This window comes from Oxyura jamaicensis, chromosome 5 (genome assembly GCF_011077185.1).
Source record: "Oxyura jamaicensis isolate SHBP4307 breed ruddy duck chromosome 5, BPBGC_Ojam_1.0, whole genome shotgun sequence".
NCBI lineage: Eukaryota > Metazoa > Chordata > Aves > Anseriformes > Anatidae > Oxyura > Oxyura jamaicensis.
Genome location: NC_048897.1, coordinates 36,903,719 through 36,929,917, shown reverse-complemented (window position 1 = coordinate 36,929,917; position 26,199 = coordinate 36,903,719). Strand labels below are relative to the sequence as shown.

The 26,199-nt window shown below is 35.4% G+C and overlaps 1 protein-coding gene and 1 long non-coding RNA gene across 3 annotated transcripts in view; one reads left to right on the top strand and one right to left on the bottom strand.

Moving 5' to 3' along the window:
• Positions 1-665: 665 nt before the first annotated feature.
• TTC8 (tetratricopeptide repeat domain 8) overlaps positions 666-26,199 on the bottom strand; it is a 44,609-nt gene continuing 19,075 nt past the window's right edge. For both annotated transcript variants that reach the window (XM_035328943.1, XM_035328944.1), the window contains 9 exons: positions 22,935-22,979; positions 16,593-16,678; positions 13,967-14,054; positions 10,790-10,900; positions 8,566-8,705; positions 7,111-7,285; positions 5,693-5,815; positions 3,279-3,362; positions 666-1,346 (listed from right to left, as the gene is read on the bottom strand). In XM_035328943.1, the coding sequence (XP_035184834.1) occupies positions 1,230-1,346; positions 3,279-3,362; positions 5,693-5,815; positions 7,111-7,285; positions 8,566-8,705; positions 10,790-10,900; positions 13,967-14,054; positions 16,593-16,678; positions 22,935-22,979 (969 nt within the window). In that variant the 3' untranslated portion in view covers positions 666-1,229. The remainder of the gene's footprint in view (positions 1,347-3,278; positions 3,363-5,692; positions 5,816-7,110; positions 7,286-8,565; positions 8,706-10,789; positions 10,901-13,966; positions 14,055-16,592; positions 16,679-22,934; positions 22,980-26,199) is intronic.
• LOC118168499 lies at positions 2,401-7,539 on the top strand. Its single transcript, XR_004751603.1, has 3 exons — positions 2,401-2,411; positions 6,253-6,257; positions 7,385-7,539. It is a non-coding gene; the product is annotated as an uncharacterized LOC118168499 (long non-coding RNA).

Genomic DNA, 26,199 nt, shown 5'->3' with positions numbered 1-26,199 from the left:
CAGATAATGCTTTTGTATTTCACAACACATTGTGACACCAGTTTGTTATTGTATTGCTGTCATCTCCAGACTGCTTTCTGACTTCTCAAAGATCCCCAGCACCTACCTTCATCAGCTACAACAATCATACAAATACAAGGGTTTGGAAATAATGAAAAGTAAAAAGGAAGATATAATATTCCTAAGTGTGTTTAGGGTTGCTCCCTAAGCCAAGACAATCCATAAGCATGAAAAGATTTTAAAAGGATGTTAGAATGCCTTAACATCCCACATTTCTTAAAGGTCAAGTTGGGAAATCATGCCAATTTATCACTTTTAGTTAGAACATAAAGGTAAGTGACAAAGTCTTTGTTCATTATTAGTAGCATTCATGTAGTTAGGATGATCCAAACAATTATTTAGCAACAGTGCTTACCTGGTAGCATAGGTAACCACTCAGTCACTGTTTCATTCTCAGTCATTATTAGTTAACTCTGCAAGCTTCTTACTGACATATCTTTTTCCCTCAGTGAAATGAAGATTAAGCTCTCCCACTAAAAAGGAGTGCATGCATTTCTGCTATTTAGTACCACTTCTGCTGAGTCTTTCAAAATATTTTATGTCTTCTGACTCTTATTTTCCAGGCAATAAGGATGCAATTTTAATTTATATAAGTAAACACGACAAACCATACAAACTGGAATTTATTTAATTCATAAAATACAACAAGGAATATAAGAACTTCTGTTTTGCATCTGTGTTTTTAAATGCATTTTTGGTTACTTTAATTTTAAAACTTAACATTCTGTAAGAAAGTATACTATCAAAAGCCATGTTTGAAGACCAGTTAGGAAGTATTCTTAGTCTGTGTTGCTTGACAGATTGCCACACAGGAATATTTTAAAACTTTTTTTTTCTGCAGAAAAGTCAGAAAAAAATATTTTAAAATGCTCATTAATCTTAAACGAGGACTTACTTGTTAATATATCAGACAAGCATTTAAATGTTGCATATTGGCAATATCCTGCCACTCTTGTATTCTCAGTAATTGCAACACGTTCTAGCTTCATTTTGATAAGTCATGAGTTTCAAGATGACACACTAATTAGGACTCTTGAACCTTTTCTGCTACTCTAAGTAGCACAGGTTTTGCAACAGGAATTGATTAAGTATAGTTTATCTACTTACAATAAAATGTATGGGATATTAACTCTGGCTAACTATTTTTTTTACATGTTAAAAATATGTCTTCAGAGCATAGCAAAGCGCTCTTTTAATCTTTTGATGAGCTGTTGTGTATCAACATGGCCTGGGAATGCTTCCGCTGACTTTTGAGCAGCTGTGTAACTCCTCTGAAGATCTCCAACCTATAAGAAACACACAAACTAGTTTTGTAAATGCAAGCACTGCAGTATTTGCATCATATATTCGGTAAAGTACAGTTCTCAGTTCTGATACTCACAAATGTTTAAACATAGCTGGTCCTCAGACGCAACAAATAAAACAGACAGTATGCAATTTTTCAGACTCAGGGTTATGCCCCTCTTACTTTAAAGGGGTGAGAAGAAAAAGAAGTGTTTGTTTTCTTTTTTAATGGGAGGGATGCATCAAGACAGTAACTTTATATCTTACCTGACTTCTTGGAGAAAGGACAAAGGACCCTATGCTCAGTGCTTAAAGTTAGGATGAATAAAAAATGGAAGACTTGGTTTTAAATTCCATAAATATTGTCTTATAGATATAGAAATGAGAGAGCCAATCAGGCCTCTGCAAAAGTCACAACTCCATGTGATCTGCAACCTCACAGAGAGGCAGGATAGCACACAGAGGTGATGAGATGTATATTGCTCCTCTGTTGCTTTTAGAAGTATGTTTCCACATTAGGAAAAAGTAAAGTTGGGAGCAAATAGACATAATTTCTTGGAAGAGGGAAGTGTAAGTAAGGAGAGGACCTCAGAAAGTGGGTTCAGAAAAAAAAAAAAAAAAAAGAACCCAAAAGTTTGGGACCCCATCTAGAAAAGGTGATAGCTTCCAGATGGAAAGGGAGAAGCAGCAGAACGTGGCAGTAGGAGACCTTTGTTGCCTGTGTATCTATCAACACAGAGGTTCAGTACAGCCAGAATTCTCTGGAGGAGAAGAAAACCAGAGTCCTGGCCAGAGAAGTTATGTCTTATAAACCATGACCTTACACTGAATCTAAGAGTTGCATTATCACACCGCTTAAACTGTTAGTTGACCTTGCCATCTGTCTGCTTCCACAACCTGTGCAGTTCCTCTGTGGAAAAGCTATATAAGAAGCCATTTGCAGACCAAGATTTACTCCCTAATCAGTAAGTATACGATGCAATTATTCCAAACCATATTCTGTTTCACAGTGAAGAGGATATGCTTACAAAGTAATGGGTTGTTCACTCCTTGATGCATGTACTTTAGTATCTGTAGGAGTTGGGCTGCCCACACAACACAGACTCATAACAGAATCTTGAAGGTATAGGCACAAGCCAAGAAATATTCTTTTTCTTGTAAAAAAATTGGACTTGTACAAGTTTCTCCTTATTAATAGTAATGTCAGACATGCTGTTAATTCAGTGTCTGAGACACTCATTATGAAATAAAATATTAACACAGAATTCAGTGGTCATAAAGCTGAAGAAGAGATATTCCTTTTGAGATTACTAAAACCATGGGATGAATGATTGGTATTCCATATTTATATATTTATATTATAATTACTGATAAATCATCTGATACTATTTCAGTTCACATTCTGAAAAAGACAATGACTGTAAAGAGTGTAGATGAAATTATTAATGGACTGTCCATCTTCTGTGCATTTGGAGAACTGCAAAGTTACTCTATGGCTAGTTGGCCTAACATTCTCAAAACCAAACATTTGAATGGCTACTGTTATACACCTTTTGGGTATTAAAATGTAACTTCAGTTTTATCTTGAGTTTGTGCAGTACATACTCATAGAATCATAGAATCATTCAGGTTGGAAAAGACCTCTAAGCTCATCTAGTCCAACCTTTAACCTAGTACTAAAGTCCGCAACTAAACCATGCTACTACATTTCAGATATACAGGTTTCTTGAAGACCTTCAGGGAGGGTGACTCAACCACTTCCCTGGGCAGCCTATTCCAATGCCGCACAATCCTTTCAGTAAAGAAATTTATCCTAATATCCAACCTAAATATTGTTTTGTCTTAGCTATTTGGAACTCTGAGTAATAACAATAAAAACTCATCTACCCCACCAAGGCTCTATTTTTAAATTTTAAAATAGGAAAGTGCATTACCTTCTCTGAGAGTATTGCAAAATTAAAATGGGGCTCATACATATGAGGTGCTAAATATGAAGCAGTCTGCAGCAAAGCTCTTGCCTGTATAGAGAAAGAAAAAAAATGTAGTGAAATCTGCAAGGAGGGAGGGTAACAAGAATCTAAAGCAATTTTCATCTTTCTTGAAAGAAATGATTCTTGGTTCTCTTTACTAGGCCTTTGCTAATAATACCACACTACATATGGGTTACACTACATATAAGTTACACCAATAGTACATCTAGGCATAATACAGTTTAAAAGTAATGAAATGAATAAGACTCTTGATGGAGTCAGGAAGGCCATGTTGGGATCATATTTAATTAGGCAGTTCAGCTCTATATACTGAATATAGTCATTAAAGAAAAGGCAGTTAAAGTCTCACTGAATGTATATATTGTCTCTGACAGCACTGTGTAACCGTGATTCAGTCCTAAGCATCCCCAGAAACCTAAACTTTATCATAAAAATGAAACAGTTTTCACATTCAACATTTTGAATAAAAACCTTCAATGCTATTTTCACATTTCCTATTAGCATAAAAACAAAGTAAAACAACAACAACAAAAAAAAGAATGTGAGATCAAGATGGTTTATAAGACATCCAGAACCAGGTAAATAATTAGTATTATGCCCCTCCGTTGTTGTCCCTGCAGCTTTGTTTGTGTGTGGAATTGAAATGGCCAAGTCGTGCTTTGCTCAGTGCTTAGACAGCAGAGCTTTCATTACTGTCTCTTTAGGGATGAAGGGAGAGTTGAAGGGATGGACAGTTGTGTGACCACACATTCTCTCATATGACCACACATGTTGGTTTGCTCAGCCTAAACTGCCCAGACTTTTGGAGAAATACGGTAAAACGATCCTTCCATGAAAGAAAGAAAAAAAAAAAAAAAAAGAAAGAAAAGAAAAAGACCCTTGGGGCTGAGGTGGACTTTTAAACAAATCACTGAGGAAATAGGAAGCTGTAAAACTTGACATTACTCAATACATTAAACATTAAACAGTCTACTTGCTGGATTCAATCTTTTTTCTTTTTTATGATCAGCAAAAGAGTAGTGTTAAAAACTAATTAAAAAATTAAGAATCAAAAGGTGCTTTCTCATGCCATCATTTCAAGAAAAAATTCAGGTCAACTTGTGAACACTTTCACAAAAAAATAGAGAGTTTTGAAAATATATCAGATCTTTTAACAGCAATGGTATCTACTAACTCTTTGGAAAGGCAGAGCAAAGAATTTAATAAAAATCCCTTAATTTGGCATTTTTGAGTAAATGCATGTAATAACATTGTAAAATAAAATAAAACCAAAGATAAGCAAAATATCTTTATATTTTTTATTCTCCTATACAAACTTTTATGCTGTGTTCCTGATTTTTTGTTATCCATGTGATACAAGAAGAAATTTGAAAATTTTAAGCTGAAAAATAAAATATATAAAAAACATTTTATTATAAAGGAAAGGCTCTGGAATCGTAATTATTAGCAAAGACAACCTCCATAGAAATTGGATAGAAACACCACCTGGATTTTAAATATCAGTAGCATGGCTGATTGTGAAACTGAAACCAAAACCGAATTTCATTTGTCACTGAAAACATCCACTGTTTGGTTCATTTCAATGTTCATGACAATTGCCAGCCCACCTGAACAAAGTTATCTTCTGATAATTATTTGCTCTTAAAAAAGATTTTCAAAGAAGACTTTATATAATATTGTAGCTCTCTGAAGTCTACATGAACCCATCACAATAGTCTTGCTCCCATTGCTCCCGTAGCTCCCATAGGGAAAGATTAAAACAGCCCAGAGTAGTTCTAACAGACCAACGAATGGATATTAACTTTCATTTCACGTATATAAAAATTACTGCTTACAATCCTCTGTGCATGTCAATTACGTAGCTAATTGCAATACAACACAGCATAGTCACGTTAGGTAAAATGAACCACCAAGGTTACAGATGTGAAAGTGTTCCACAAGAATCTGGTGCTTTGGGACTAAACTCAAAAGAAGTCTCCTTGTTGAAAAAAATCTTTTAAGAGGTGATCTGATTGTTGTTTTCTGTTGCCCAACAAGAGTGTACTATCTACATTTTAAATTGAATATATAGTCAAAGTTGTAAATTAAGTGATGATTATAGTGTGATAGGTTTTGTTATAGGCATCAATTTAGAAAAAAAGATCTCAACAACTTTAAGGTCACTGCAAACCTTGTTCATCTTTGATGAATCATTTGGATATGCCTAAGAATAAGCAGTTTAATGGGAGACAGCATGACAATGTGGAGGTTACACTGAACCGTGCATAGAACTTCTCATTTTTTGTGCCTATAGTAGTAATCTTCAAGTACAAACAGGCCAAAGAAAGCATTCTGCTTACACTGAGGTTAACACCAACCTGCTCGATGTGACCTTTTTGCATTTCCAGTACAGCCAAGTTATTGTAAGCTTCCGCATAGTCGTTATTGTTGGCTAATGTCAGCTTGAAACACTGGTAAGCCAGATTCAGGTCTCCTATCCCCTAAAAGTAAGATTGTATTTTCATTTGTGAAAAGATTGGGAACAACATGCATCTGTTTTGTTGTCTGGGTTATCCTTTCATCCATATGTACTACCATGAAATGCAAATTACAATAAAAACATGCTGATCAGAACCATATGTGCTTTCTTCCCAGACCATCTCATTTGCTTCTCATTCTTTACCCAGACAGAATTGTTCCTCTACAGCACAACTTTACATGCTTTAAGTGAGATTCTTCATCTAACTGAATGCTTATATAGCTAAAGTTTCATCTAAAGACCATGCTATACACTACCCTTTTAGTAAGGTAAGAAAAATAGAAACGTCTCCAGGGGAAAAGTCATCTTGCTTCTCTGTCTTTAAATGGATATATATACACATATAAGGCTACTTATTAGAAGACAAAAACAAAGGGAGATTAATCTCTTTGTATGGAGACATTGTCTACACGTTAATGTTCTAGTTTTATGACCAACACTGACAAAGCATCAGGTTAAACCTTTAAAGTGAAAAATGCTGAAAAATATGTGCATATCAGTTCAAATTTCAGTGTTTTGGGTGGTATAAATTAACATGTTCATCCTAGTTGATGCACAATCAAGATGAACAGTTGAATTTCTCTCTGACTTAAGTTAAACAGCAATCAGCATTTGGACAGAACCCATGCAAGAAAGCTAGCAAAACATTATTTGGTAACTTTCTTCTGGACAGATAAACAGAAATCTAACATAACTTCTGGAGTAACATCTGCAAAAATGAGCAATGAATGAAAATTAGTGTATGAATTTAACAAATTTGAAGACACAATTAAAAAATATCTCTTGCTGCCTACAAGACAGAAGACTAGGTATTTTAGTGTCTGTTCCATGATGCTCAATAGGCACTTTTTATGACAACAATATTAATCTACTGCTCCATGTCATATAAGTAACAGCTCAGAGAAAAAACATCTTGAATTCAATTTTATGTCAGATTAGCTTGTATTGCAGCAAAGGCCCTCAAGGCCTGGTACGTGTTACAAATTTTCAGAAAGAAGGGAAGGTTAAAGATGGTTAGAAAGGGAGAATCTTTTAGCAGGAGTAAACCACATTCTGTGATGATGTACAGAGCTAGCTTTTTTCTTTTCCCCTTCCTCTCTCTGAAGTGCAAATAAACCCTTCATTAAGTCTGTACTATATCCAATACACTAGCAGGTTTCTTATTTCAAAGTAGGACAACGATTCCTTCCTAGCTATTCTTTTTCCGGTTTCTTTAAAATCATACTTATTCAGAAGGATTGTTAGTATTTTTCATACCACAGCCACATGTCCCAAGTTGTACCACACATCTGCTGTCTCTTCCACGTTTTCAGCCAAAAACAGTGCACGTTCAAATGAAGTTAGTGTCATATCATATTGCTGGGCATAGAAGCAACAGAGGCCCAGATTGTTAAAAAGCTGGCAGTTATAGACACCCATCTGCAGGAGCCGCCTAGATTGAAAGAAAATATTTCCTTTTTTATATATTAATTTCAAATATGAGTTCAATTCTAAATGACAAAATTCTCTCCTCCTTCCTCCCTATACCAAGATTTTGAGCTCTCAGACAATTTTGTTACAGTTTTACACTTGATAAAGGTTTCATGAAGGGCAGTGCAGAGCATTTCTGGTTAGTAGAACCAGAGCTGTGCAAAACAGTCTTTGTGTAAATTAGATGACTTCTGGCATTTTGACTGTCACATGATCTGACTTCACTGTCAGACAGAGCTGTACACAGACTTCTCCATTTCTTCTTTCCAATTCCTTAACCTCAACCAAACTGTAATTGCTGCAGTTAATTTTCATAACTCTTTAGGCTTCAAATTTTTGCTTTATTCCTGTCCTACAGCACTGCTTAAATCAGTGCTAGTACATCTAGCGTATGAATCTACATTGACCTTATATTTGTAACGTAAGTCAAATTTTGATTCAAATTGATATTGTTTATGTGTCTTTTAGGATGGATGTTTTATAAAAATGCTGTTCATTAATAGGGAAAACAGGTATGCTAAGAGGGCCAGGGAAAAAGAGGTATGATGTCTTCAGCATCACTTTGAATTTCTGAACCTAAAGCATAAAAAGCTCAGGTACAACAGAAATGACATGGTAGTGCTTATACTAACTTCATCTGCTCTTAGACTTACGAACTTGAGTCTGACTCCTTTGCAATTTGTCTTTATTAAAATAAAAACAAGCAGCATCATTTAATACCGTCTTTTTATTGCTTTCAGTAAGACATAGGGGAACCCTAGCTCACATTCAAATAAGAGGTTTTGTGGTCACAACTGCCTATGACTTCAGGTGGAGTTTTTCAAAAACGACTCCATTCCAAAGGGCTGAATAGGAAGTCCAATTGCTTCCTGAAAGCAAATGAAGCTGAGAGGAAGGTTTAGCATTTTTAAACTGCCTCATGTTGTGAAAGACCATTTCTTGTTTATTAATTGAACAATCAACTATTTTGATAATCTGTTGATACAAGCTTCAAGCACAATGATGACAAATCTTTAGAAGAGATGTACTTATCACTGGCAGATATAGGGAAGATACAGGGAAGATATATACGTTGGTGAGTTGGGGTGCTAATTTTATGGTTATATTTCTCCAAAAAGCTTGATCAACGTCCCATGTCAGTCTCCCAGTGCTCTTGTTTTGCTATCAGTATTACAAAACTCAACCCCTTGTATTACCCTCCCATGTGTCCAGTTCTCCCTTCCTCCCCACAAGTGCATATACCTATAAAATCGCAGAGCTATCTCAGGCTGGTCTGAATAAAAACGGTTGCTGCCAATGGATGCAATAGCTTCCACATGAGTATTGTCTTGTTTTAAGACTTCTTTATAGTACTCTGTAGCTGAGGATATGTTGTTCATTTCCTATACAATGGGAAAAAATCAAATTAATTCTACTTTTTATCACCAATTTTTATAATAAAACTTAATAAAATGTCAATCTATTGAGTGCTTTATCTGTGCCCTGTACAGTACTTAACTGAGATTAATTACGTATGCCCATGCAGTTCTCTAAATGTTGTTACAATGCATCTAACTGTTGTACAATGCAACATCACTAACTGGCAATGTCACAAGTGTCACACATGGACAAGAAGAAGGCATATTTATTTATCCGTGCCAGCTGTACCCGTCATAACTCCATGCCATTGGTACAAAAAAAAGGGTGGTTTTTGTTGTTGTTCTTGTTGTTTTGTTTGGTTTTGTTTTTAAGGAAAAAAGATTGGTCATAAGCTTAGTATGTGCAATGGGTGTTTGCTACGTTTTGCACAATGCCTTGTGATATATAGTACTGTGCAGCTGATTTCCCAGTATGGTAGCATACAGAAGATTTATTTCCCCAGTCAATGTCTCAATTACTTTCAATGCTTTGTAAATCAACTTATGAATTTCTCTGAACATAAATGACAATATAATGGCATGCCAAGAATTATTATGTGCCTTTGAAAACAGAAATCATGGATTTACTACCAAAACTTGTACTGGCTAGGATACACCAGTTAAGAGAACTATATTTTATCAATAAATATGCTTGGATGTATGCTAGTTGGAAGATGAATTAGGGTGGACTCCTTGCTGTAAATGTCACACTGTTTCTGAGAAGTGCAAGTCACCACAGGACTCTGCCTCATATTAGAAGAAAATAAACTAGAATGGTTAAAACATACTTCTGTGGTTAGAGAGGAATAATTTCTGCCGGTGTGCTGTATATGTACTGTACTCAACCTGACTAAAGAACAAGCTTTTTTTTAACCTATGCAGCACATTTAGCCATGAAAATATGTATTAGTTTTTTTTTTTTTTTTTTTTTTTGTTTTTTTTCCGTGAAGTGAAACAGTATTAAAGCAGTCCATTTACAAACATTAAAAAAAAAAAAAAAAAAAAAAAGCAAGGTCTACAACTCTTCCCATAGCCAAAAGGTAGTGACGAAGAAAAGCTCTGATTAGGATGCCTGATGCGTACATTCCACTTTTGAGTGTATGTAATAAGAACAGCCCTGTGCTGCAGTACAAATCTTTGCTAATAAAGCTATAATCCTGCACTCAAGTGTCAGTGCAAAAGTATGTTCTGTCAAGTATATGCAGCCTTTTATAATTCCTTAAAGGGTTATGCAATGTTATGTATGGTTCTGCAAAATCATATCCATATTAAAAACTGTTTAGCAATTCAGGAAGAAAAGCCTCCAAAAATTATGCAGCTGTTTTCTTCCTTGCTGAAGGACAAAAAGGATTTAATATGAAAATGGATTAATGCTTAGGGGTTAGATGAGAATGATGAGAACAGGAAAGAATGCCAAATATCAATGTAGACAAAAAAAAAATCATGACATGTTTAAAACATTGGATTTGGAATAGCATTGTTACCAACTTTTAGTGTACCACAATATTAAGCCCACTGACATGAAAATACATTTTTGAAATGCAAAATACATGGTTACTGGTTACCAAGCTAAAATGAAATTACTACTTTAAAACTACTCCTACTTGAAATAACATCTACTTCAAAACCAAGAAACACTCACATTCCAACTGTTCTCACTGGCTTAAGAAATCAACAGTGGCTTACAGCACAATAAAGACAGCATTGATCTATCTTGCTGTTTAATCCTGCCAGTGGGCTGTTGGTGACTTGAGCAGTTTTAGGCTGATGAAAAATATATGAACTTGACCAAGCTACACAGACAATATCTGGACCACTTGACTAAATGTGGCCATGGTTCTGCATGTCTGAACAAGGTCTCCCTGGTGTGATTAACCATTTAAACAAACAAGCATGCAAGACTCCCCTGACGTTACTTTGGTATCTTAGATAATGTTACCTGTTTTGCATTAGTGATACTAGAAATCAGTGTAGTTAATTTTTGATGCCCTTACATTTATATTCAAATATTGGCTCTTTTTCTTGCTCAAGCAGCTAGCCTTGGCCACAATTGCATAGTGCATGCATACCTCGTAGATTCTGGCAATTCCACAAAGAAGAGTCACTTCTCCAGGAAATCGTTCTAATCCTTGCTTAAAAAGGTTTAATGCTGTTACTGGCTGGTCCAAGCGCATATACACCTACGCAAATAAAAAGTGTACATAAATTTCAAATGTCTTTTATATTCATACTAATGTTTGAGGGAGGTTAAAAGGAAGGAATGACACCTCACTTTATGTAGCAAAACATTAGCAGTGATGGCGAATAATACTAGGAAAATAAGGGAGTTAATACCAAATATATCTCTGTAATATAGAGAAAATAGGCTAATTAAGATAATTAAATTTGCATGCATGTCATCTAGATATTATTAATTCATCTGGGCATTACTAATAAACTAAAGAAGTTATCTATTATCATATCAAAAATACACTTTAACACTAAGGTGAAGGTATTACCTTGAATATTTTCCTGTTATACATATTTTTAAAACTATACATTTGGGCTTGAAAGAACTGGATCTTCAGGTTGATAGTGCTGGAATAACAAAATATTTTACTTAGTTAAATAAGACTGCACTGCACCAGGCATTGATGCTTTCAAATCTCCTTAGTGCTCTGACAACTTTCCCTGTCCTACTTAGCAGCAAGAGGGCAGTTTATTCCCTGTGATTTTGGCTTCTGTATTGATTATTACAACATGTGATGTAGATAACTTTGCATGAGAACTGGAGAGAGGGCATCAATGTGTTGACAGAGATCATCTCTATAGCTGTCTGAGAGTACAACTCTAAAGCCCTCCTGTTGTGGGGTATGCTAACAACAGCTACAGCAAAGGGAAAAACCCCACACACCTACTTTGGGCAACTAGATGACTACAGTGATTAATTGTCTCCTACTGAGTGGAAAAGTGTTCTCAGTGTTGCTGTTGGTAGAATATTACATTAAACAATAATACTTGTTATGACTGAAAAAGGGAAACAATCTGTGACTGGTAGCTTTTTGAAAAAAAAAAATCTTGTGATGAAATGGAGGAAAAATATCAATATTAACTGAACACCCAAGAAACCTCCATAATACATTTTCTGTTTCTGCCTGTAAGCCTCAGGAAGCTTTTTTTTTTTGATGGGGATGGGGTTGGTACTTGGTAGACTTGGACTGCTCCAATGACATCATCAATTAATATGCTGTAAGTCATCAATCTATTCCTAATGAATTTTATACCTGGGTATCTAACTCATACTTCAAATGACATTCTCTAGTTTTTCACTTACAAGCTATGCAGCAGCTGCTGATGAATTTAATGTCTGCATTGAATTTTAAACTTCAAATAAACATCTCCATTGTGACTGTCATGCTCCATTCACCTTTCCTTAATCAAAATTTGAAGTTTGGTATTCTTTTAGCAACAGTTTACTACTATGACATTACTCCTTACAGTCAGATGAAAGAGAATAAATGACATCTGGATATAACTTCTTAATTAGTAAGAACCTTGGCTGATCATTTTACTCCTAACTATCACCATTGTGAGTGACTTGTATAATGATGACTTATAAAGTATGCTTTATAAGCCAGTGCATACTGACATACCTTCAAATAACTTTTTTCTTTTTTGAACTGAGAATTTTAATAAGCTGGGTTTTTTGTTTTCTTGTTTGTTTTTTCGACCTGATCTAGCTATGAAACACAGCTATCTTCATATTCTTAGGGCAAAAAAGGTAAAAAAATGGAGGTGAAGGAACTCCACAAGTTCTGTTCCTTTTTAAAATCTTTATCTTTGTTTATGAAATACATTTTATCTCTACCTGTGGTATAAAAATCCCATTTCCAGCCCTGCTGGGTCATGAAATACTTTGTAACTCCTTGGCAATATTTTTTTTTTTTAGTTTTCTTTCAATCTTTAATCCTTTCATAAATTACATTTCAAGGGAGATTTAGCTTTGAGGAAAATATATATATATATATATATATATATATATATATAAGATTCTGATAGCTGTTGTTATACAGCATATAACCAGAAAACTAATTGGTACTCTGGTATCAGTCAGTTTACAGAGAACTTGATGCACACCTATTATTTTTTAATGGCTGCTTAACTCAAGACTTTTCTTTTCAGTATTGTCAGATTTAGCGATAACTCAGTACCCTACCATATTGCTTGTCAGCAAACAGTCACTAAATCATGTTGTGTGATGCCTTATACTTGAGCTAGCTGGGCTATGCAGTGGGAGGTGGAAGTTCAAATAGAGCTCCTACTTGTGCTACAAGGGAGGAGGCTGCTAAGGGGGGGAGCCCATAATAAATCACCATTAATCCAATTACTCTGCCAATTTAATCACTCTGTGTAGCTCATGAATTTTGCAGAGTGACTCCTGCTAGTGACAGAAATCTAAAATGACTAAGCTGAATTGAATAAACTAACTCAAAGTGCTGTACTGAAGACAAGCCTTCAGGTATCAATGGTGATAATTTAAATAACTAAAAGTAAACAGCTCAAGGAATGTAAAGGTACAGCAAGTATCATAATATGCATATCTTTTGGATTGACTTGAGTCAGGTGGCTTGAAGGCAGCTGACAAAGAGCAACTGAATTCATCTCTTTCTAGGATGAGAAGGAAAATGCAGTTTTAGTTTCTCACAGGCAACGTCTTTTTGAATATCTTTGAAAATGTTCAGTCTGATACATATCTCTGCAAACAAGTAATTCTGAGGCTTACCTGTACCACTTGTTTTTTAAAGCTTTTAATGCCTTTATTTTGACAGAACATTCTCTGCTGCAAGGTCTCTGACTGCTTCCTTTAACTCACTTCGTTTTGATTTTGCTTGTGAAACTAGGATTTTGAGCTTCACTCTTCACTTACTGATTTATTGCACTAGTTTCCTAGGGGACCACAGACAGCTACACTGTTCCTCCTACTGAAACTCCAATAATTCTTTAGCTGTGTAATCCTCATTGGAACCAAATAATCTACTGAGACAGCAGAAAGTTTTTCATGAAATAAGCAAACTCCAAAATCTTTTTTTAAACTATCCACTTCAATTTCAACTGTAAGTAGGTATTGTCTCAGGTCTATGTGGAGAACACACACTATTAAACTCAAGAGCTTATCAAGCTCAGTACTCAACTATTCTGGTGTATGAACTTCACTGGGAAAGGCTGGAATTTCACTTCATTCTGAAATAAGCAAATTGGTGACTTACTTTTGCCAAATACAAGATTGTATCAACCATGTCCTGTTGCTTGAGAGCTGACTTGAATTGTTTTTCAGCTTCACGATATAATCCTAACCTAAAGAGACAACAGACAGATGTAGAAGGTTGTTTTCTGGATTTTTTTTAATTTTTTTTTAATAAAAGCTTATTAAGTAATGAAGCAGGGCACACTAAACCAAAGAGAACTGTCCAAATGCATATTTTAAAGTAATTTATTTGTGCGCATATGAACAAAAACCATGAATATATTATTATAAAGACAAGCATTTAAAATTATGAAAAAATCAAATTCATTAAATCATAATTCCACGTAAGACAACAATAAGCAATTCTGGTTGTCTAACAGAGCTGGACCCCGACTGACTGTAAAAAATCTTTTTGACTGACCAAGTAATTTTAACATTATTTTAGTATTAACCATTTGTTACTTTTTCTTGAAAACATAAAAACAAAAACATAAAAAATCCTTCCAAGAAAATGGATATTGCTAACATTAGACCATTTTCAGTCTTTGTTCATCTGCGGTCCTCATATGTTTCTCTGTGAAGACACAGAACCCACCTTAACGTGTTTAAGCTTACCAACAATAGGTTTCTCTTCTCAGTTACTCCTGTAAATAAGTAATCCATGGCTCCACATGAAAACTGCTGCTTTATATATAGTAGTAGAAGCCTCTGCCATTTTGGTTAAATTATAGTTTCAAATGACAACAGGACATTGTTAGCTATTTTCACATAGGTTTGGAGGGGAAGGTAAGAATTTCTGGGCCCTGTTCAAGTCTCCGAATGGGAATGTATTCTGGCTGGCCCAACACTGCTTCTGGTTTTCATCTTCAGGAACAGACATGACAGAGGCCCAGTCCTGTTTCTCTAAGCTACTACATCTCACTGTAATGCTGTATTTCTACTTGTTAGGCCTCCCTTCCCAGCCCAAAGATGCCCTATTTATCATTTTTTTCCTTCATCGCCCATGATTGCTGATCTACACTTGCTCCCCTCAAGCTTCCATTTTCCTTTCACAACATTTGTAAGTTTGTCTGCTGGACACCACAGAGTCTTTGCCCTAGTTGTTCCCTTACTCTCCCAGTTTCTTGTCAGCAGAAAACACTTTCTCTTAGCCTCACCTCAGAAATGACGAAACTTCTGTTGCTAATATTAAAAATATTTAATTGTGTGTTGAAAAAAATGCTGTACTGTAAATGACACCATGGATCAGTCTTAAATTCATCTAAATCACTTGCTTTCTCTTGGGGGGAAGGGCAGGGCATATGGCAAATGAAGCTCACAGAAGTCTGTTTCATCTTAAAAGCACTTGTTTTGAAGTATTACTGTAGAACAGACTATTTTGCAGTGATCCATAAATGCTGCATAAACTACAAAATTAAGAGGATTGTACCATTTCAACTATAGCAAAAAGTCACACTTTCTCAAACACAAATTGCTTTTTCTTTTCTTCAGCCAAACAGCACATACACTTGGTGAAGAAACACAAAACAAAGCCAGAACAAGCCAGCCAAAACAAAGAAATATGGCCAATGGGGAAACAATGCAGTTTTGGATCCTGAAAGTATATGTACCTGCTTGGATGCTTTAGTCTCTATAGCTTTATTCATAAAAATCATGAAAGTGATGAATGACCTCGAAGCTCAAAAAAAATCAGTCTAATCTTCTAAAGAACGTCAAATAAAGGTTAAGGATAATGAAGAGTTTTGTTAGACTGGGCATCTAAAAAGAAGTAACAGTTTCATGCCAAGATACAATATGGAATTATAAAGGGCTAACTGCTTTGTAGTATACTCAACCTGTTCACATAAGCATTCCTTACACAATTGTCAAAACTGCAGATGATGTTTCAATTAAAAAAAAATAATTAAAAAATGGTATCTACACTTTTTACATTCATAGGACAAACATTGTAAAAAGTGAAAGGGAAATCTGCATCAGCACTTGCTTGAATTATAGGAATCTGGGTTGTATCAGAAGGAGGTTTACCTGATGTGGCAGAACTGGCTACTATAATCACAGCAAGCTCCTCAACAACCACTCTGAACTGCTTGCAACAAGCTCTCCTCCCTGTTGCTGCCACTCTTATTTCAGAGAGGAATGTAATTGTGCAAAGTGTTGGGGTCCTCCTAAACCATTTCTATCAGACTCTTGTGTCCTGGGTGCCAGCTCTGATGCCTTGGCATCTTTAGAACTGTTTGGTACTCCTTGAGCAATGCATCTCAGTCAGTAGCTAAAATTAAGATCTCATTTTTTATTATTTCATCAATCTGAAGCCCTCATTTCCAGTTAATTTCTCAAGCCAATATTCTACCGTTCATTTTCTGTGGTATGTTTTAATGGCAGTTCTTTTTGTTTGTTTACTGAGTTTTCAAAAAAATAAAGGTGAAGATGCAACTAATTTAGTTACTTAAGGTACTCACTACTGGTGGTGCCTTTACCTCCAGTAGCTGACCATAATTTCCTTGCATTAAAGGAGATTTAACTGAAATCGTAGTCCTCGCCAACTAAATACATACTGAATTACTTTTCACTCTTCAAGATTCAACAGCACAGACAGCAGTTCAGGTCCTGCACTTTTTCTCACTGATCACAAACAAACAATGGCTTACCTATAGCAGCACTTCCCAATTTGGACTTTCCACCACCAGTCCTTGAACTGTGCGTGCTCGGTGGCAAGGGCTGCCAAATCTAGAGCCTTCCAAAACAAAGCCATCACCTTAACATTAGTGCCTTCAATGTTTATGCAAACAATCTTGTGCAAAAACTTTTTTAAAGAGAAAATTTTGAATAAACAGTCATGGTAAATTCGAGGAGTGTGTACTGCTTTATGGTTACTATTTTTATACTTGACAAAAAATGTAATCCTTATAGTTTATAGTAATAAAAAGAGAAAATACAGAATTAATTTGATTAGACTTATAAATTGTGGCTTCAGAATATTCAGAGTATTTGTGTGAGCCAATACACTTTTTTCAAGCTACCTCTCCTTCTTCACTAAAAATTATTGAAAACAAGTAGAAGTATACTAAAAAACAAACAAACAAACAAAAAACAGTTCAGCCAGTTTGAGATATTGAAGAAATCTTATTGCTAGTATCAGGCTGCCTCTACTTCTGGGAACTCTCAGATGTGTACAATGGGAAATACTTCTTCCTTTAAAAGCCTGACATAAAAAAATATTCTTCAACAGATAGTAAAAATAAATAAATATTCTAAGAAATAGTTAAGAGGGTGGAAGTTTAAAACCTCTTCTATTTGGTATATCAGAAAAGTAGGCATGCTAATCAATGTGCTGCCATTGGCTATTGCAGACAGAATCTATGGATTTTCGTGCTTTCACTATAATTTCTAAATCCCCGTTAAAACAAATTGATGTGTTTTCTGTACCAAAACCTACCAAAGAAGCAATTGTTAGTGCTTAATTTTTGGAAATACCAGTTTTTCCCAGAACATATCAGTCATGCTATGTGTTACTTCTATTTTAGGGATATCACCATAAATAGTCTTAACGTCTTAAAAGCAGTATTTCAAAATAATTCATTTTCTTTGTTTTCACTAACATTTTGCAGACCACAGAAATCAGAAATGATGTCTATTGGGAACAGTATATAAGAGTTCTGTGTGCTGGCCACCCTGTAGCACAGGAATCAACAGTTTCCAGAAAAAAAAAATAAAAAAAAAAATCATATGAATACTTGAAATATGTCAAAGAGTCCAATTTAGTGATATCTATCTTTGGGTTTGATTCCATTTCTTCCTCCAAGCAAAATGAGGCTGCAAGTAATTGATGGCTGTAGATTTGATATAGTACAGCAAAGTCAGTGGAGCTGTAAAAACTTACACATGTTGTTCTCTTTTGGCTCCGTGAAAAAGAGTATTTTTTATACAGCAATTCAGCTTAAGGAGTTGCATTGTTGGTGTCCTCAAACTGAAAGACACAACTGGCAATCCCAGCTTCCATGACAGGAGAGAGAAAACAGAGGAAGGTTTACAACTCTGAAGTCACTATCTGATCCAGGTGTGTGGTATCCTTGAAATCCTCAGATGACAGAGCTTATCTGGGCTGCCTTTTGTTTCTTAATAACTTTGCAATTTGCACAGCCAGGCCCCTGGACACCATAGCTGTCGTTCAGAAAAAGCTTGCTTCAAGATAGAAATTATGTTTCCCTTCCAAACACTTTCACCTCAAAGTATATACACAATTTTGTCCCAGTACAGTTCACTGGGAAAACTTTGGAAAACAGCTGAAATTGAAGTATCACTTACTTTTGTTGTGCTTTCAGATTTGTTTGCATTTTCAAATTTGTAAAGAATGTGTGCATCTGTCAAATACCACACTCGTTTCTAATGGGGCACAAGTAGTCACAGAAAATGAGGAAGGATCCTACTGCAAATTATGTACTTTAAAGAGCCTTTCTTAGAGTGCTCTGATGACAAGTATTCAAGGAGAAGGACTGAATTTCAAACAGCCATCCCTTCTGTAGCTATACACTCAGCTTTCTTTCTGGTACCCTAATTATTTATGAAAACTATTTTATGTAAGGCTAACAATTCTGGCTGCTCATAGAAAATGGGAACTAAGAGTGCTTCAGGCTTTGTAGACTGTAACATCAGCACTTTTGCTGTTGGTGCAGAACCCAAAATCTTACTGGGATGTTATTACTAGCATCAAGAAACAAAACATAATGTAATTTTGAAATGTATTTCTGAAGTTAAGTAATTCCTGGTTTTATACTTTTCTGTTAAGGCAATAGAAAAGGAATAGGAACATCCTGTTTCTGATGCTTTGCATGCAATACAAAAACTTTAATCCAGAAATACTATAAATGTTATCAACATTTCTAAAAAGTGTTTGCCTGAAAAGGCTTTGTATATATCAGTGTCAGATTTCTGCATGTCAGACTTTCTGCTGGCATTACAACAAATGTTCTGACAATGTGGCCTTTGAAATGTTAGTAACTTGATTAAAACAACCCTTTAAAAGTCAAAGCCTTCACCACGCCATGTCAATACCAACTGCTAGCATATTTAACAGATCAGTTTGGTGCAAGATTTTTTTAATTGCACAGTTTAGGTACAAATCAATGTTCAATGTGCAGAGCATGTTAACTGAAAAACAACCAGTAGAAACAGTAATAAGTGTTCCACCTGTTCTGCACGTCCTTGACTGTCACCGTCCATGACTGTTCCAACTGTCCTGCATCACCTCCCTCACCCTGCTGGCCACCCCTCTGTTGATGCAGCCCAGGTTGCAGTTGGCCTTCTGGGCTGCAAGCACGCACTGCTGGCTCGTGTCGAGCTTTCTGTCCACCAAAACTCCAAGTCTTTTTCTGCAGGGCTGCTCCCAATGTGTCCTGCTCCCAGTCTGTGCTCGTGTCTGGGACTGCCCTGACCCAAGTGCAGCACCCTGCATTTGGACTTGTTGAATTTGTGAGGTTCACATGGGCCTACTTCTCATGATTGTGCGTATTTGTGCAAAACCCCCCCTACAGTAATAATAAAAATGTTCTTTCACAAATAATTTATCAAAGCTGTATTTAGCATGATTGTGAGCTGTTTTTATTTATTTTTACTATTACTCTCCTTAGCTAAACTGTGCTATAAATTAAGACTTCCAAATTATTTACTGTCTATAACTCAGTATGTATAAAACAGCTTGTAGAGCTGTGGTAATTTACTATGATTTTGCAAAATCAAATTCTCCCAGCAATTGTTACTGAATAAATTCTTGTTTGTAGACAAACCGACATTGGATAGTTTATAAAACAGCTGAATAAATGACATCAGCCAGTTTATTTTGGTGAATGTCTTCTGGACTTTGATAGTTTGTAAATCTGACATAATTCCATTATAAATAGATTTTTATCAGAGAGTATAAAGTTCAGAGTATTACAAAGAACTACGGGAATATCATGGGTCATGATTTCTTCACCCAAGTATATATTGTACATTCTTTGCTCTTTCTCAGGACAAAGTGTGTTGTCATCATTACCCACCTATGAATAATGGCAGAATACAATGTCACAGCCTACTGCTGAAATAAGTAGAAGCTGAACTATTTCTGGACAAGTCTTTTAGACTGCTCTGCTCTTATAGCACGTAGCTCATAAAACAGCATTCAGAAATACTCAAGGAATATAGAAAGCCAGTTATTAAGTCTATGCCTTCAAAAGAGAACAAGTCAAGAACAATAATGGATAGGGTAATAGGAATTTCTTCAGAAAAGTGTTTAAATTTTCATTAAGTAAGATGAAAGAATTTTGAATGCATTTTCAAATGCTGAATAAGCTCAGTGCTTCTCTCTTCTTCTTCTGTCTCCAAGTTTCTGATAATTGATAGATTATAGATATATTTACTTTTATTTGAACTGAGTTCCTAGCATTGTTTGTGCAGCTGAATGCATACTGATTAATGATATTCCTCAACTGAAATTGCTAAGGCTTTTTTTTTTTCTTTCTATAGGCTGGCTGAATACTAAACAGAAGCAAAATAATAAAACTGCCTTTGCTTTTTAAATAATAATGCAGATGAGAACTGTACAGACTGTTCCAGATCTGCACATTGACAAAGGAACAATATCCTCACTACTACTTTTGTGTTTTATTTATAAAATTGCAGGAACTGGTCTTCCAATTCTACCCATGAAGAAAGTCTGCAAGTAGAGACTTTTCCATCTATACAGTCACTTTAAGTCAATTTCCCAGGCTTTGATCTAGTAACTTCCAAGCTCTTTCATCTCATCTCGTGCAGAAAAGTGTTTCGTACAAAGATGGAAGAGATGTCACAGAATGTTGGATGATCAGAAGAGATCCAGATCAACTTTTAAACTGTTAGCATCTCTGCTGAATCCAAATCAGCTAAAATCTTTTCAGGGAGAAGGAAGAAAATGAATCAGTGAAATGCCTTTGGTTGGAGAGGTGAATATACAGGTTTAACACAGTCAAGTTTAAACAAAAATTACATTATTTCTTGTTTGTTTGTTTAAGAAAAATTAATGCAGATGAGACTCAAAAGGAAGGAAGGACGGTTTGGAGAACAGAAATATATTGAAAATGGTGGAGAAGGAATTGCAGAAGAAAGGAATAAACACAAGCAAGAGAAAACAAACTGAACAGTCACAAAAAGTCTTTCTTCAGAGAAACACATTACAATATAAAGGCAACTTGCACTGCAAACTGTGACATTTATTTTTTTTTTTACAGGATGCTAGCTTTAACCAAAAATGTAGATCTCCCTCTCATTACTCAATAAACAGTGGTGACTAAGCTGACATTTCTTTACTTAGAGATTTATTCAGGTGACTAAGGTGCACATAAAACCATAGGCAAAACTTTCCCGTAAGACAGTGATCCTGAATCCTCCAGCAGGGATTTCAAAGAACATGCTGTATAGGCTAAGAGTGTTTCACAGTTATTTTTGCTGGAGTGCTTGGAAATTTGCTTGCATTTTATGTAATGATCTGTCCGGTCTGGGGATCCTGCACATCCTCACAGTGTAGATAGCATGCTGTGACCTATTCCTTGTGAACTGAGTACTCAGCAACAAACAACACACATTCTAGTTATTAGAGACATAAAAAACAAGCCCTGCATGTTCAGTATCAGAATATGTAAATAATAATTGCTATTTCTCTCTGACGTGTTTGACACTTGCACTTAACTGGTTCAACCACATTTTGGATTAACAATGCATTGCAATTCAATCATCTTAGAAGAATACTATGCAATAAATTGACAGTGTACAACTATAATCATTTGATACTAGATTAAAAGCTTCACATAGTGGTACATTTGGAAACGGTTCTGATCTATGTTGTCAACAACAAAGTATTTTTGTTTGTTATTAACTGGCTGAAAATTAGCGTATCAAAGAAGCAGCTTGAGAGTGTAACTTCAGATCTAATCACACACCAGTTAGTAGTGCAGGAGGAAGTTAAGTAACTGTTTAATCAGCTATGCACTATTGACACTACTACTATTGATACTACACTCATACAAACTTCAAGCAGAAATTTTGATTCCATTTCAACTGGATGCAAGTATCTAACATCGTAATGAATTTTTTGACTCGTTATTCATTCAGTAAACTAATTATTTCCCTTGGTAAGCTGCCTACAAAATTCCTGCAACCTTTATTTATTTCTGAGAGTTTAAACAATACATATCAAAATTTGATCTTGCCCATTCAGTGCAGTATCATATAAAGATCAGCAGAAGAAAAGTTTCAGACAGGGTAAGAGGGAAACTATATAATTAGGAAAACTTTTGGAGAATAAATCTTACAGACAATGGTAGGGACAACACACTCCCTTAAGGCCACAAAACACCTCAGCTCTACGGAATTAAATTTCTAGCAAAACTGTCCAACTCCTATTGATATTTTATTTTTCACCAAAATGTTTGTAGTTTCACCAAATACATTTAATTTCTATTCACTCAAATACATAAGCATCATCTCAGTGGTTTCAAATGCCAAATTACGATCACGTCAAACACTAACTATTTTACAAGGTATTTTCACCTTCTCATAATAGACAATCTTTTCAAATGTATCACTTTATATTAGGCCTCAGTTACTCTGAACTTTCAAGACAGCTCAACAAACTGATATGTAGTACTGCTCAGACTCCAGTAAATTATTTAAATTAAAAGTAAATTCTGTTAAGGTGAAATAATTAAATATGGGGATCTTACCATGTTGATAGATGAAGGATCTAACTTAACAATGTTATCATGCTTTGCCTCTCAAAAAACAAAGCAATGAGGAATATATAGGTATGTGCACATTACCTTACCTGTAGAAAGGGTTTCTTTTTCTTAAACAATTTCTAATGCTTCACTTCTGTACTGAAATGTGATGTACTACTTGGATCCTTAGTTTAGCAGAATATTAACAGAAATATCAGACTGATACTTAATAAAAACTGATAATGGAAAGTATGAATTACTCACAATTTTTATTTCATTTTCATGGTGAAAAATATATTCGAACAATGCCTGTCAGAAGAATATTTAAAACAATGTCATATTTAAAGATAAAAATTAGTAAATATTACCTTATAGAACTTCAGAATCTTGATTACATTAGGCAGAGAGTAATTATTTGTGCGAGCAATCACATTTGCACATCAGAACTACTGACATTTACATTTCAGTAAGACCCAAATAGACAACAACTATACATTGCTACATTGTCATTACAGGAAAACATTTTAAATCTTAATTTGCTGCAAGAGATTAGTGGAATTGTTTTTAATCATTGGTCTTTAAAGTCACCTTAAACAGAGAGCTATAATTTGAAAGTGAATATAAATTTGAAAACCTGGTACCATTTTCATGACTTCCCAACTGTAAAATCAACAAGTTATCTAACAAAGACTTTTTGCAATGTGTAGGTAGGTGCTTACATAGAACTAAGTCTAATTAGAGCAAACATACATTTATTAGGCATGTAAGCTGAGCAAATTCTGTCTTAGGGAAAAGGAAACAAAACTTTCTAAACCCTACATGATTTTGGGATCTGTAATGGAAGAACTGCCTTTTTATTTATAAATTATAAGTGCTAACAATATCACATTTCTGAAATTCCACGCCTTAATAATACCAGTAACAAACCATAATTATAAGAAAGTTTCAAGAAGTAATATTCATCTGCTTTGGTATGGTAACGGCTAGTGAGCCCACAACAACTGCAAGGCAATGTAACTTCATCTTTGATTATTCCTTTATAAAGCTAAGCAAGTAATACCACCTTCTAACTGTTCTAAACTGGAATACAGAAGGGTACGTAACAGCTAATGGAGGTAGCATTTGAAGTAAATATAATGATGCTGAAAGATAGCACATATTTAAAGGGAGACTGGAAGCCTCTATCCCCAGAAATGGGTAAGGGTGTTAGTAACAAAAAGTGTTACTAACTTTTTGAGCAACCATGTCCCAGGTCTGAATTGCTGCAAAGGATTTTTTTTTTTCTTAATTCATAGTATTCATTATTTAAGAAAAAAAAAGGAAGGCAGGAAGGAAGGCAGGCAGGAAGGCAGGCAGGAAGGAAGGGAGGGAGGGAGGGAGGGAGGGAGGGAGGGAGGCAGGAAGGCAGGAAGGAAGGCAGGAAGGCAGGAAGGAAGGCAGGAAGGAAGGCAGGAAGGCAGGCAGGAAGGAAGGGAGGGAGGGAGGGAGGCAGGAAGGCAGGAAGGAAGGCAGGAAGGCAGGAAGGAAGGCAGGAAGGAAGGCAGGAAGGCAGGCAGGAAGGAAGGCAGGCAGGAAGGCAGGCAGGAAGGCAGGCAGGAAGGAAGGCAGGAAGACAGGCAGGAAGGAAGGAAGGCAGGAAGGAAGGAAGGCAGGAAGGAAGGAAGGAAAATATAGCAATCCTGTAAAGCTTCCATGACTCCTCTGCCAGCATTTCTCAAACAAATTCTTAAAAGAAAAATAGAAAATTACTAATTAATTGTCATACTTGATGAGGAAGTAAAACACAACCTACTTTTCTTCTACTTTTTTCAGAAAACAATGTCCACAGAGTATTAAAAGAAAGTATCAAATGATTAATAAAAATGTGTTTATAGGATGATTAGAACGAGACATTTATTTATCGGGTGTTTAGAAGTAAAAATAACAAAATAACAGAAAAAAAAAAGAAGTGGCAGCACAACTTCTCCTGTAGTGCAATAACAAGGAAACATTCAGTAAAAGTGAGTAAATCTAAAAGTGATAAAAAAGATATCTTCTTGGATGGCTGGCATGAGGAGTTTACTGTGGCTATCTATAGGCCCCGACCTTCAAAAATTACTGAACATTCACTTGGATAAAAATATCTAGAATTATCTTAGTAACTCTATTAAAAATCCACAAGCTAAAGAAGATAAAATTTCCTGTTTCATAGTATAAACCAGTTGGCAACTGAGATTTAATAGAGGCTATCTCTGGTGATATCTCTTATGTCTGCTATGGCGTTTCCAGCAATAGTCCTCAACATGGTTGATGCTAGCTTCAGTCAGAGACTAGCAAGTTAGGAAACTTATTTTGTCCATTCCTTTATACTTCAAGATCCAGGAAGACATAGTCAAGCAATGAAAAAACAGATAATCTAATGTAAAAGGAGATGTGGTAAGTATATTTTTCAAACATAAGGAAGAAGTAGGTAGGAGGATTATATACCAACATGAATACAAAGGCTAATTATGTGAGTTTAATAGTTGCAAGATTTATCATCTTGTGCCTCAGAGAGGTGACAGCTCAGAGTTTTAAAACTTTAATCAGTGCTTCTCAACACAAAGTGCAGTCTGTTCCTGTCTTGGCTTTAGCCTTAATGCTGTCTTGTTTTACAAAAAAAGAAACAAGAAAAAAAAAAAGTTATAAATCCACGTAGCTCCAAATTTAAACTTAGAACTTACATTCTGTATGAAACATTAATGTCATACTGTATTAGCTTCACAATACTGACAAGTACAATTGCTGCCTATGGATGTTTCAATGAGGCCTGTTGATTTACATTTTTTGGCTTAAGCCTCTTTTATATGAAACTGAAGGACAGATTGACTCTGTCTTCCCTGAAAACTCTAATTAAAAAAAAAATTAAAATACCTATGTCTTGCATTCCTGAGAGCTGCTGCTGAGAATAAATATTTCATCTGAAAGCAAACTTACCTATTTAAAAACTATACAGAGTTATCAAAAGAAAAATTAAAAGCTAGCTGTCTTTAAGGAGAAGAGATAAGCCTGGTTTCATATGGATGTGTCTTGTGTTCCTTAATCCTCCTCAGGTTTCTTACATTCTCTCTGTTTTATAAGCTCTAATTGGTTTAGCATAGTTGAGTGCTGACTTATTGGTGACAAGAACATAACTGGACAAAAGGCGTGCAGTTTTTTTCAGAACTGACTTGTAACTGCCCTCAGTGGAGATGATAGTCCTTCATTATTTACCCAGGCTCGAACTTATTGTATTTGATTATCTATTCTTCTGTCTAGTTTGGTTAAGAGGCCAAGGGACAGAAATATAAGGAGTGAGTAAAGAAAGACGTGCAATCACACAAAAGTTATTTTCTTTGAAAACCACATTGAAAAGCAATCCGTAAGTCCAAATCAGGTTTTAAAAAGCAGCTTGAAAAAAAAAACAAAGGAATTTGCTAATAATTTATGCAAATTTATTAACTAAAGTTTTAGACTGAGGAGATAACTACCACCAGCAGAAGATGAGGTACTACCAGTCTTCTAAAAGTGT